This window comes from Erpetoichthys calabaricus, chromosome 15 (genome assembly GCF_900747795.2).
Source record: "Erpetoichthys calabaricus chromosome 15, fErpCal1.3, whole genome shotgun sequence".
NCBI classification, from domain to species: Eukaryota; Metazoa; Chordata; class Cladistia; order Polypteriformes; family Polypteridae; genus Erpetoichthys; species Erpetoichthys calabaricus.
The window spans coordinates 5,392,609-5,407,012 of NC_041408.2; the positions used below are offsets into that span (position 1 = coordinate 5,392,609).

The following is a 14,404-nucleotide window of genomic DNA, read 5'->3' on the forward strand; positions in this document are numbered from 1 at the left end:
AAACTGTTACCAATCAAAGTAAATTAGTCGACAGTGAAGAAGTAACATTTTCTCATTTCACCCGATCAAAAGATGGGTGACTTGGCATCACAGAATGGCGGTTGAGTTTTGTGCCTGAAAAATAAGTTTGGTATTTTTCACAATGAAGTTATTCCTTCCCCAACGTGGTGTATATGCAGTTGCCATTTCTAAAGTTAAGCATTTTCTTTACATTGTTTAGAAAATACATAGCTGGTCCTTACGTTTTACAATGCGACCTTAGGAGACTCGAGGCTACTGGAAAATAAAAGTCTAAAAACGTGCTGATTTCGTAACATTTTGCCCCTCAGACAGAGGACCATAGAGGGCTAGTAAAGGTTCAAAACTCAAAAATAACTTCAGATTCGTAATCCTTGACCATGAAATAGTCTAAAACGATACCCCACATGCTTAGGGTTTAAAATTGGGAGTGGCTTTTAGAGGGTCAGGACCACCGGTAAAGAATTAAATATTGTGAAAGAACCGGACTGTCATAGAGCCCCAGACCCCAAACACACAAACAGTCCCGGGTTCAAATAAAGGATGGGTTTATTTACCACAATACCTTTAACTGTTAACAAGTGCAACCACTGTTTTTTTTCTCACTGCCCACCTCCAGTCAAGTGTTGCTCGACTTCCTCCCAGCTCCGACTTTCCTAGATAAGAGAGTGCGGTCCCAGAGCACACATTAAGATCAAGATGCCAGTCTGCTTATGATTCCAAGGATTAATAAAATAACGGTGGGAGGTTCGGACTTTTAGTTACAGGACCCCTAAACTGTGGAGTGGTCTGCCTGCTACTATAAGAGACGCCCCTTCGGTCTCAGCAGAAGACTCACTACTTCAGTGTAGCACACCCTGACTAGAGCTGCTGATTAACTGTACAGACTGCATCTCTGTTGTTAGTCATTGGCACTAAAACATAAGTAACATGATCGTTAGAATTGGATACTAACCCTCACCTGTTCTGTTTCTCTTCTCGGTACTCAAATGTGCCACTTGGTGCCAAGGCCCACCTGCCAAATTGTTTTGCCTGCCTAAGGTAAAGTCATCTCTGATGAAGGAGCACTGGAACCGTCAGGTAGAGGGGTCCATTCATTGGATTGGCTGGCCCAGCGTTGACTCAGCTGTGGAATGGCCAATAGAGGGGAAGCAGCAACTATTATATTGTATCAAGGGGGACTTGTGTTCTGTTCTGTGTATTGTGGTGTGTTTACCCCGCCCCCCCCCCCCCCCCTTTATTTTGCCACCCACTGCACACCTAACCTACCTGGAAAGGGGTCTCTCTTTGAACTGCCTTTCCCAAAGTTTCTCACAGTTTTTCCCTACAAGGGTTTTTTTGGGGAGTTTTTCCTCATCTTCTTAGAGAGTCAAGGTTGGGGGGCTATCAAGAGTCAGGGCCTGTTAAAGCCCATTGTGTGATTTTGGGCTACAAAAAAATAAATTGTATTGTATTGTATTGAAAATATTCTTACAAAACCAAAAATGCCTTGGCATAACTAGTCCAGCTTTTTTTTTTTTGTACGATCAGAAGCCTGAACACAACAAAAACATTAAAAAATAAAAACACAAAAAAATGGTGCAATTTTAGTCAATTTAAAAATTACAGTTTTGCAAGTCATATAAATTGTTGGGTTATTTATACTTCTAGAATCAAAATCTAAAACCCACCTGAAATACCAGCTCACTGTGCGCCAACATTAAAATGTAGGAAACTCAGGGATACAAACCATTGCTGGGCCAATGAGGGGCTTACTGAACTTGTACTGCCAGCGACTGACCCCTTTTGGACTACTAGGGGGCCCCTTGTAGCAGCCCCCCACATTGGGTCAGGGCAGGGTTTTCATTGGGTTCCCCAAAGCCCACACTGCCCATGTTCTGCCTACAGGGGACCACCGTGTACTCATTTGCTGGGTAGCCAAGCACAACATTCACACGGATTACACACACGGAGAATCGAGAAGCAAAGGAACGGCGACCATGAGATGAAACATTCCTCCAATAACCCAGACAAGCAGAAAGTCAAGCCCAGGACTCATAAACAGATATCACAGTCATTAACTTGCTTGTTATGGACGCGTGAAGGTGCCCAAGGAGCACCATTGGACACGTTAAAAACCAACCCAGGAGACGACTGAAGAAGCACAAGCCACGGTCAGGATGAGCAAATGTGGAAACCTGAGACCAAATTCTACCACTAGGGGGCCACTTAACTATCCTTAAGAATAGCAAAGGGTTTTGTGTCCAGCAAAGGACCCACCACATGTAATTTATATTGTCACCTCCTGTGACATCATCAGTGTGACACTAAATTACAGCAATTTCCTTTTTCATTCCTTATCCACATGGCCCCCGAAGAAAGAAGACGAAGAAGGAAAAATAAACCAGCATGGAAAAAAATAAATAAAGTGCAGTACCTTAGGTTTTTCATCAAGAATCTGCTGGCGGACATCCTTATGCTTCTCTAGAAGTTTGTCTTGCCTTTTACTTTGGGCGTCTTCCAGCTACAATTTAACACAAATAAAACAACACAGTAAGAAATCACGTATGGAACGGTCACAGTGCATTGTAATAGCACAGTCCAAAAACTCCTCTGTTATTATGCTACGTTTACAGTGTGCGAGCAATAACACCATTCATGTACAGTCAAGTGAAAAAGTAAATGCACCCCATGGAAACTCTGAGGACTTTTCCGATGAATTTGAACGGGCAAACAGCAGACCTTCATGCCAGCGGTGACACACTTTTCAACAAAAATATCAATAGGTGTGATGGTCTACTGGGGGTACAAAGTAGGTCCACCCTTAAAGAAGCTGGCATTGGCCCCCTTTAATAGAAATGTATAACTGCCCACCAGTCTCTGACATATGACCAACACTTCAAGAAAAAAATTCCTTCTATTGCAAGATGTCTGTAGTGTTTCTTGCAAGTTCTGCCCCTTTCAAAGCCCCCCACAACATTTCAATGGGATTTAAAGAACAAGCACAATGGGGTTTTAACCAGGCCAGTCCATAACCCTCCATTTCTTCTTTCTGGATTTTGCTAACTTGACTGACGATGTTGTGATCTTCATGGAAGTCAATGGAGGCTCTGATCGGGGGCTGAGCGAGGGGTCCGAGTGTCTGGGCTTGATAGTGTCCAGGATATAAACCAACATCCAGGCCTTACATGACCTCTTGGGCATGGCCATCAGCAGTGTCGAGCTTGGATGAACTGGTGACACTAAATTGTCCCTAGTCTGTGTTTGGTGTGTTCATCCTGAGATGGACTGGTGCCCCCATCCAGGGCTTGTTCCTGCCTAGCACCATGTGCCAGCCGGCATAGGCTCCAGCATCCCTCACAACCCTATTCTGGATTAAGCAGGTTAGGAAATGGCGAGACATGACAATACACCATGTCATGTGTAGGCTCTGTCTGCATAAAGACCTAATGTCTGCTGGGTACTCATGGCACAGGCACGGGTAAGAGAAACAATTCATTGTTTTTTTTTTTTAATATTAATTTATTTACAAAACAAAAACAAGAATATGTAAAATTAGATTTTTAATTACTTTTGAAGTTTCTGATGTCGTTAAGTATGACATCGAAAGGGTCATCGCCGATGAGCTTAATTCTTGAAGAAGGTTCTACGCACAAGTGAATGGAGAGTTGCTATCTGGGTTAAAACCCACAAGTACCGACCACTGGATAAAATATGGTGAAAAGATCAACCATCTCCATGGGGTGTACTTACTTTTTCACATGACTGCGTCTGTTCATTTCCTTCTACTGATATCGGAACCTGCCTCACCTAATTCAGAGTCAGCCCACTCCAGCAGCATCTGATGTACGATCCTATAACTGATTTCTTGAACAAAGACAACCATTTTGAATGAAGCAGTACTAACGTTTATAATACAGATAACAACGTATTGTAGCAAATAATAAGTTTATAATAATGTGAATTCAGTTTACATAGCACAGTTGTAGACAGCAGGTAACTAAAAGTAACATTTTATTGAATTTATTAAAAGCAATTTAAATTCAGAATTCAGCGAGTGGAGAATCCACAATCTGTTGCTCTTAAGCCAACGTCACTCTACGTGACTCGGAGTTGGACAGGCGTAAAGGTGTACGCCGCCCCAAAACGTGATATTTTTTACGTGATAGTTACCCCATTTTATTTGTAGCGATGGGTGAGAGAAAGTTTGAATGTCAATGTTTTGTGCAGAATGGACCGAAAAAGGTTTACGAAACAATAGAAGACAATGGCGTACAACAGGAAACGATGTAAAAAACGAAAACAAATAAAATCGCACGTCACATGTGTCGGTTACCGTATATACTCACGGATAAGTCGGGAGTTGATTTTAACGTATAATTTCTGGTATTTTATAATGTCGGTCGTATATGTTGAATGAGGAAAACTCACGCCATTGGTCCAAGAGATTACGATATGCTAACGCCCACCTGAGAGAGTAACCATGGAGGACACACCCTTTTTTATGTGGGTGTGGCAATGTGCTATATCAGCATGCGCTCCTCACCTCTCTCTCTTTATTGTGCCTAAGTGACCACACAGTAATACCCAAACTATTCCGAAGCGACGTTTGCACTGATTTGTGTTTTTTGTATCTCATACACCTTTATCGTAAGAGCATCCCTTATCTACGATGGAGTGTTTGATCTGAAGGAAATATGAAGCTGGTTTTAAATTAAACATAGTTGAAGTGGTGAAAGAAATTGGTAACTGCGCTGTTGCAACAAAATTTGATGTGTCTAAGAAACTGATGTAAGATTGGAGGAGGCAAGAAGATGTAAGTGTCGCATTTTTGAACAGACGTATAAGTCGGGGTCTGTTTTAATGATCGATTTTTCAGGTTGCAAGACCCAACTTATACATGAGTATATACGGTAACCACATGTGCATTTATCCAATTGTATACACAAAATGTACAAAATGCATGCCTGTTTTTTGCTAAATTATTGTTTAATTAAACACCCGGAAAAATCACAAATAGGAAACTAAAGCCTAATGGAATGGAAATTTTGAATTGAAGACGGGACTCTTGAGCAATGAATGAGGCATGTCGTCCAAAAACACAAATTACAAAACCGTCTTAAAAACGTTGGAAAATGAAATCTTTTCGAAATATGCAGGATACTGAAAAAATTAATTCATGCATGCATTTCTAGTAGGACTGACGACCGCAATGCGGTGTTCACTCTCTGCTCAAATCAATGCTTTCTGTTAATTCAAAATGCCAAGAATCTTTAGAAGAACTGGAAGGCTTGAGAAGGGACAAGATCTGACCGGCAACAACCTCTCCCTGAATGTCATCAAAATAAAGAAGATCATTGCTAACTTCAGAAAGAGCAAACGCCACATCTACAACAATGGCGTCCCCGTGCACACAGCTAGCTGTTTCAGATTCCTGGGTGTCCACATCGCCAACTTTCTTTTGTGGTCTGTCAACACCATTGTTCGGGATCAGGGGTAAAAAAAAAAATAAAATGAGGTCCTGACTTTCTGTGGTCATTAAAGACAACTTGGGCATCCTTTGTTTAGAGTAGGGTGTATCCCGATGTCCAGACTAAATTGGCCACCACGGCCTGGCCATTCTGGCCCCCCTAAACATCCCCTATCTCTACCTGCTATCTTTCTCCACCACCTAACAGCTCATGTGTGGTGAGCATACTGGCACCAAAATGGCTGCCGTTGCATCATCCAGGTGGGTGCTACCTAGGGATTAATAAAGTATCTATCTATCTATCTACAGTGGTGTGAAAAACTATTTGCCCCCCTTCCTGATTTCTTATTCTTTTGCATGTTTGTCACACAAAATGTTTCTGATCATCAAACACATTTAACCATTAGTCAAATATAACACAAGTAAACACAAAATGCAGTTTTTAAATGATGGTTTTTATTATTTAGGGAGAAAAAAAATCCAAACCTACATGGCCCTGTGTGAAAAAGTAATTGCCCCCTTGTTAAAAAATAACCTAACTGTGGTGTATCACACCTGAGTTCAATTTCCGTAGCCACCCACAGGGCCTGATTACTGCCACACCTGTTTCAATCAAGAAATCACTTAAATAGGAGCTGCCTGACACAGAGAAGTAGACCAAAAGCACCTCAAAAGCTAGACATCATGCCAAGATCCAAAGAAATTCAGGAACAAATGAGAACAGAAGTAATTGAGATCTATCAGTCTGGTAAAGGTTATAAAGCCATTTCTAAAGCTTTGGGACTCCAGCGAACCACAGTGAGAGCCATTATCCACAAATGGCAAAAACATGGAACAGTGGTGAACCTTCCCAGGAGTGGCCGGCCGACCAAAATTACCCCAAGAGCGCAGAGACGACTCATCCGAGAGGTCACAAAAGACCCCAGGACAACGTCTAAAGAACTGCAGGCCTCACTTGCCTCAATTAAGGTCAGTGTTCACGACTCCACCATAAGAAAGAGACTGGGCAAAAACGGCCTGCATGGCAGATTTCCAAGACACAAACCATTGTTAAGCAAAAAGAACATTAGGGCTCGTCTCAATTTTGCTAAGAAACATCTCAATGATTGCCAAGACTTTTGGGAAAATACCTTGTGGACTGATGAATCAAAAGTTGAACTTTTTGGAAGGCAAATGTCCCGTTACATCTGGCGTAAAAGGAACACAGCATTTCAGAAAAAGAACATCATACCAACAGTAAAATATGGTGGTGGTAGTGTGATGGTCTGGGGTTGTTTTGCTGCTTCAGGACCTGGAAGGCTTGCTGTGATAGATGGAACCATGAATTCTACTGTCTACCAAAAAATCCTGAAGGAGAATGTCTGGCCATCTGTTCGTCAACTCAAGCTGAAGCGATCTTGGGTGCTGCAACAGGACAATGACCCAAAACACATCAGCAAATCCACCTCTGAATGGCTGAAGAAAAACAAAATGAAGACTTTGGAGTGGCCTAGTCAAAGTCCTGACCTGAATCCAATTGAGATGCTATGGCATGACCTTAAAAAGGCAGTTCATGCTAGAAAACCCTCAAATAAAGCTGAATTACAACAATTTTGCAAAGATGAGTGGGCCAAAATTCCTCCAGAGCGCTGTGAAAGACTCATTGCAAGTTATCGCAAACGCTTGATTGCAGTTATTGCTGCTAAGGGTGGCCCAACCAGTTATTAGGTTCAGGGGGCAATTACTTTTTCACACAGGGACATGTAGGTTTGGATTTTTTTTTCTCCCTAAATAATAAAAACCACCATTTACAAACTGCATTTTGTGTTTACTTGTGTTATATTTGACTAATGGTTAAATGTGTTTGATGATCAGAAACATTTTGTGTGACAAACATGCAAAAGAATAAGAAATCAGGAAGGGGGCAAATAGTTTTTCACACCACTGTATCTATCTATCTATCTATCTATCTATCTATCTATCTATCTATCTATCTATCTATCTATCTATCTATCTAATCCTGCCAACTACGCTATCTATCTATCTATCTATCTATCTATCTATCTATCTATCTATCTATCTATCTATCTATCTATCTATCTATCTATTCCTGCCAACTACGCTATCTATCTAATCCTGCCAACTACGCTATCTATCTATCTAATCCTGCCAACTACACTGTCTGTCTATCTATCTATCTATCTATCTATCTATCTATCTATCTATCTATCTATCTACACATTAGTTGGGGTTGAAGTGGCTCCCCCACTCACTATGTAAAGTGATATAAATGTAAAGAGTAATTATTAACACCCTCTTAATACCGAAAAAGGTTCTTCTTCCTATGGAGGCTGAAGAACATTTACCGCTGCACTACTGAAGGTATCCTGACCGGATGTATCCCAGTGTGTGGTTCAGTAAGCTTCACTCCTCAAGTGGGTCCGTCAGTCCGTACGACTTCTGAAAACAATTGAAGGCTGACCTTCTGCGGCTATTTTTCAATTCATATTTTGAATAGAGTCATTTCTGTCATCAACGTCTGTCACCATCACGGCTCTGAAATGGATCCAACAATTGTGAAGCCAAAGAATCCAAAAGCCCACCTACCCGTTTGATGAACTGCACCACTTCGTTGACGTAGGAACGGATGATTTCAAGCTTTTCTCTAAAAAGAAAAAGAAGAACAAATAAACACGGAGTGAGCTTTCTGACCCTCACACGGCACTCTGACGTGCACACAGGTTGAAATTAAGAAGGTTGGCATTACGTAAATTTAACTATTTGGGTATCTAGTGTTGCATAAATTGCTATAGAGTGTGTGGCTAAGGAAATAAAATAATGTCCATTCAATGAAATGAAAATAAATGCAAATCTGTTCAAATAATAATATTTAATAATAAAATTAAATAAAAAATGTAAATATAATAATAATAATAATAATGCATTTTATTTATATAGCGCCTTTCCCATACTCAAGGAGCTTAAAGGTTCACAGCAGGGTTGGACAAAGTGTTCTGCAACAGATGTTATTCTTATTTAATGCATGAATTGGGCTCCATTATTTAAAATATACAGAGTGTGGCCTGCAGGGGGCGTCTATCCCGGGTGCAAGTGAATGAATTTTATTTTTGAAACACCTACAGAATCCATGACACAGTTTTGTTTAGTCTTTTTTCCTTCTCTTTTCCCCTCTAATCCTCCCCACTCAAGTGTTGCCATCGTAGTCCTTCTCTCACGTCGTCGACTCGGACCCGAGAGTAGCTCCGGTTCGTGACAACATTACAACCAGGAAGCACTTCCAGGTCAGAAGGAACCTCCTTAAAACTACAAGATGTTCTCTCCCAGTAGCTCACCCTGGTGGCACCCAGGTACCATAGCAGGGCTGCCCATCTCAGGAGTACAGCTAACCATGGTATACAAATGGGAGCTCCACCAGGGGAATGTTTGTCCCCCCCCCAGTCTCTTTCTGTCCTTCCATTATTAAAACCTCCTAGCCAGAAGATGTACCAGCAACCAAGATGGCTGAATTTGCCATCCCATTTGTGTTCCTCCATTAATTATACAAGGCATCCCGGCCAGGCTAGAAACCACTGAACTTCACAGACTCCAAAGAGGGGGACGTTCTAACCTTGAAAGCCTGCAACTGAGTATTTATTAAAGGTGGGCTTGACTCAAACGCACAAACAGCTTGAATGGCAGCTGAAACTCATCAGTACTTTGGCTAAAAGTTCAAGTTATTTTGGGTTTCGGGTTATTTTGGGCTTCCTTCAAGTATTGGTGGGGGCGGAGAGGGGGTAAGAGGGGTCGAGGATGGAATAGTTTATTAATGCTGATATACAGTGCATTCGGAAACTATTCAGAGCACATCACTTTTTCCACATTTTGTTATGTTACAGCCTTATTCCAAAATGGATTAAATTCATTTTTTTCCTCAGAATTCTGCACACAACACCCCATAATGACAATGTGAAAAAAGTTTACTTGAGGTTTTTGCAAATTTATTAAAAATAAAAAAACTGAGAAATCCCATGTCCATAAGTATTCACAGCCTTTGCTCAATACTTTGTCGATGCCCCTTTGGCAGCAATTCCAGCCTCAAGTCTTGTTGAATATGATGCCACAAGCTTGGCACACCTATCCTTGGCCAGTTTCGCCCATTCCTCTTTGCAGCACCTCTCAAGCTCCATCAGGTTGGATGGGAAGTGTCAGTGCACAGCCATTTTAAGATCTCTCCAGAGATGTTCAATCAGATTCAAGTCTGGGCTCTGGCTGGGCCACTCAAGGACATTCACAGAGTTGTCCTGAAGCCACTCCTTTGATATCTTGGCTGTGTGCTTAGGGTCGTTGTCCTGCTGAAAGATGAACCGTCACCCCAGTCTGAGGTCAAGAGCGCTCTGGAGCAGGTTGTCATCCAGGATGTCTCTGTACATTGCTGCAGTCATCTTTCCCTTTATCCTGACTAGTCTCCCAGTCCCTGTCGCTGAAAAACATCCCCACAGCATGATGCTGCCACCACCATGCTTCACCGTAGGGATGGTGCCAGGTTTTCCCCAAATGTGACTCCTGGCATTCATACCAAAGAGTTCAATCTTTGTCTCATCAGACCAGAGAATTTTCTTTCTCATGGTCTGAGTGTCCTTCAGGTGCCTTTTGGCAAACTCCAGGCGGGCTGCCATGTGCCTTTTACTAAGGAGTGGCTTCCGTCTGGCCACTCTACCATACAGGCCTGATTGGTGGATTGCTGCAGAGATGGTTGTCCTTCTGGAAGGTTCTCCTCTCTCCACAGAGGACCTCTGGAGCTCTGACAGAGTGACCATCGGGTTCTTGGTCACCTCCCTGGCTAAGGCCCTTCTCCCCCGATCGCTCAGTTTAGATGGCCAGCCAGCTCTAGGAAGAGTCCTGGTGGTTTTGAACTTCTTCCACTTATGGATGATGGAGGCCACTGTGCTCATTGGGACCTTCAAAGCAGCAGACATTTTCTGTAACCTTCCCCAGATTTGTGCCTCGAGACAATCCTGTCTTGGAGGTCTACAGACAATTCCTTTGACTTCATGCTTGGTTTGTGCTCTGACATGAACTGTCAACTGTGGGACCTTCTATAGACAGGTGTGTGCCTTTACAAATCATGTCCAGTCAACTGAATTTACCACAGGTGGACTCCAATGAAGCTGCAGAAACATCTCAAGGATGATCAGGGGAAACAGGAGTCACCTGAGCTCAATTTTGAGCTTCATGGCAAAGGCTGTGAATACTTATGTACATGGGATTTCTCAATTTTTGTATTTTTAATAAATTTGCAAAAACCTCAAGTAAACGTTTTTCACGTTGTTATTATGGGGTGTTGTGTGTAGAATTCTGAGCAAAAAAATGAATCTAATCCATTTTGAAATAAGACTGTAACATAACAAAAAAACTGAATTATCCACTTAGCTGGACTTACTCTTCGGTTATGTTTTTGTCTTTGGATTTTGCTTCATTAATCTTCTCCTGTCGTTTCTTGTCCATCTTCTTTTTCAAGTCTTTCTTTTCTCTACACAACAGAAGAGTAAATAAACTGTTCAATACATAAAAGGGTCATCACAATCATACCGGGACCATCCCGGGTCAAAAAGCAGCCACTTACTTTTCACAGAGTTCTTTCAGTTTCTTCATCTGGTTACTTTGACATTCTTCTGCTACGGTGGTGAGTTTTTCTACAAGCTGCGGAAAAACAAAGAACAAAAAAAAGAAAATAGATTTATCAGATGGGGCGAAACCTGCGGTGGGTTGGCACCCTGCCCGGGATTGGTTCCTGCCTTGTGCCCTGTGTTGGCTGGGATTGGCTTCAGCAGACCCCCGTGACCCTGTGTTCGGATTCAGTGGGTTGGATAATGGATGGATGGATGGATGGATGGATGGATGGATGGATGGATGGATGGATGGATGGATGGATGGGGCGAAACGCCCGTCTGTGAGCGGACACGTTTACGTAACGTCTGTCTTGTGTCTTGAGCCCGGTGCTAACAGGACAGTCCACGGCCCCCTGGATCAAGTGATTGATCAAGTGAGAACGTTACATCATTTATTAATCTGTTCATTTACTCGTTTTTTGGTCAAATTGAAGTATAAGTGGGTTAAGTGAATCCAGCCCTTCAGCCACCATCATTCACATACCCACCGATCAGCCACAACGTTCAAACCACAGAGATGTGAAGGGAATCTTGTTGATTATCTTGTTACGATGGTAGTATCTATCTATCTATCTATCTATCTATCTACCTACCTGTTGTGGGGTGGCATATATTAAGCAGCAAGTGACCAGTCAGTGCTTGAGGGTGAGGCATGCAAGCAGGAAAAATGGGCAAGCGTAAGGATCTGAGCGACTATTCCAAGGGCCAAACTGTGATGGCTGCACCTCTGCTGTCTGAGCATCTCCAAAATGGCAGCTCGTGAGGTGTTCCTGGTTTGCTTTGGTTAGCACCTTCCAAAAGCGGAACAAGGAAGGCCCAAGTCTCATTGATGTGTGACAGAAGATCTACTGTAGCACATGTTCCGGAAAAACTAAATGCTGGACGCGAGAAAAAAAAAGGTGTCAGAACACACAGCGCATGGGGTTGCGTAGCTGACGACTGGTCAGAGTGCCCATGCTGACCCCTGCCCACCACAGAAAGCACCTACAATGGGCACCCGAGTGTCAGAACTCAACCATGGAGCAATGGACCAAGGATGAATCACGTTTTCGTTTAGATCATGGGCATAGCGGTGCATATGTGTGTTGTTTATCTGGGGAAGGGATGGCAGCAGGATGCACTGCGGGAAGAAGGCAGTGTGATGCTCTGGTGGACGGGCACAAAAATAAGGCACTCCACTAAAATCCAGATGCCTCCACGAACTCCAGTAGCTTGGAGGTCCCTCACGATGTCTGCTTGCTCTCTATTGTATAACTTGTGACGGGCGGCTGGGGGTGGTACCCGGCCGGGATGCCTGGAAGGACCAGGAGAGGGACTACGCCTCCTCCTCTGGACCACGAGAGGGCAGCTGCCTTGGTTGGTATGGTGGCCATGGGAACAGAGCATGGAAGCTTCAACCCTATTGGGGCCCGTGGTCACCGCCAGGGGGCGCCAAGATGCCTGAGAAACCCTGGACGGAAGGAAAGCCAGGGACAACTGGAGTGCTTCCAGGTGCTCGTGTGGCACTTCTGCCGCAGGAAGTTTGTCAGGGTGAACTTAAAAGGGGCCGCCTCCCCCCTGGTGCAAGAGGATAGAGCTCGGAGGAGAGGAGAGGAGTGGAGGCAGTGACGGAAAGCTGGACAGCGAGAGGCCCGGACTGAGGGTGTGTGGTGCAGGGGCACCGAGTTGTGTGCGATACACTTGTAAATATTGTAAATATGAATAAACGTGTTGTGGTGTTTGAACCATCGGTGTCTGCCTGTCTGTGTCGAGGCTGGTCTCCACAATTTTCACCTCCGTACTCACGCCAGCATGTGCGCAAGTGGGGTCTCTCACGCTCTCTCTGTTAACAGGATCCTAAACTCAAAAATTCATATATAGTTTAGTGGCTGCTCCCACATATAAGCTCTAGTGAACCGTGAGGTACAATGGACCGCTGATCGGACAGTCGCCTATTGCTACAAGTGAGGAGAAACGGGAGCCTATAGGAGGGAAACGACGTGGTAACCGCACCGGAGAGAAGCCAACGCAAAACAAGACATTCACAATGGCTTATGGGTAGTTGGAACATGCACAGAGCAGCGCTCTCCCATTAGTCCAGTTGACGCCAAGGTCAAATGAACATGGACGCTCCACTGTGAGATCGCACCATCATCAAACAATGCGCCGTGATGAGATTTCTTTGGGCAAAGGGTGCAAAACCTGCAGAATGAAGTTCACTGGCTCAGTACGGAAGTGAAAACAGCAGGGCTCGACGAAAAGATGACAAATGGGTAGATAGGTTTAAAGTGGGAAGAACGAGTGTAACCAGTGAAGCTCGATCTGGTTGACCATCAACATCGCTCACACAAGCCCCCATCATCACGGCGAACACCTTCATCAAAGAAGACCCATGGATTACGTTGCCCACTGTTGCTACACATCTGGAAATTAGCTTTAGATTTGCACGTGAGGTGGTGCATGATGGCTTGGGGTACCATGAAGTTTGAACAAGATGGCTACCCAAACACAGCAGGGCTCAACAAAGTGTTTATGAAAGGGTAGAAAGGATTAAAGTGAGAAGAACGAGTGTAACTGACGAAGCTCGATCTGGTTGACCATCAACATCACGTACACAAGCTAACATCATCACGGCGAAGGCCTTCACCAGAGTGTTGCTACACATCTGTAAATTAGCTTTAGATTTGCACGTGAGGTGGGGCATGATGGAATGGGGTACCATGATGTTTGAAGAAGATGACTACCCAAACACAGTTGGGCTCACAAAGTTGTTTATGAAAGGGTAGAAAGGTTTAAAGTGAGAAGAACGAGTGTAACCGACAAAGCTCAATCTGGTTGACCATCAACATCATGTACACAAGCCAACATCATCATGGCGAAGGCCTTCATTAAAGAAGACCCACGGATTACGTTGTCCACTGTTGCTACACATCTGGAAACTTGCTTTAGATTTGCACGTGAGGTGGTGCATGATGGAATGGGGTGCCATGAAATTTGAACAAGATGGCTACCCAAACACAGCAGGGCTCAACAAAGTGTTTATGAATGGGTAGAAAGGTTTAAAGTGGGAAGAACGAGTGTAACCGACGAAGTTCAATCTGGTTGACCATCAACATCACGTACACAAGCCAACATCATCACGGCGAACACCTTCATCAAAGAAGACCCATGGATTACATTGTCCACTGTTTGGATGTCAGCTATGGGATCTGCACACAGGATGACTTGGCGTACCATGAAGTTTGGGCAAGATGGATACCCAAACGGCTAACTCATCTGCACGCACAGATCTCACTCCCTCCGTCTAATG

The 14,404-nt window shown here is 43.6% G+C and overlaps 1 protein-coding gene across 1 annotated transcript in view; it reads right to left on the reverse strand.

Moving 5' to 3' along the window:
- The window catches only part of LOC114666239 (1-phosphatidylinositol 4,5-bisphosphate phosphodiesterase beta-1), a 550,124-nt gene that overhangs the window by 63,558 nt on the left and 472,162 nt on the right, over window positions 1–14,404 (reverse strand). Inside the window, 4 exon segments of the mRNA XM_051919279.1 lie at window positions 2,435–2,521; window positions 8,054–8,111; window positions 10,887–10,976; window positions 11,070–11,146. Of these exon segments, the coding sequence (XP_051775239.1) occupies window positions 2,435–2,521; window positions 8,054–8,111; window positions 10,887–10,976; window positions 11,070–11,146 (312 nt within the window).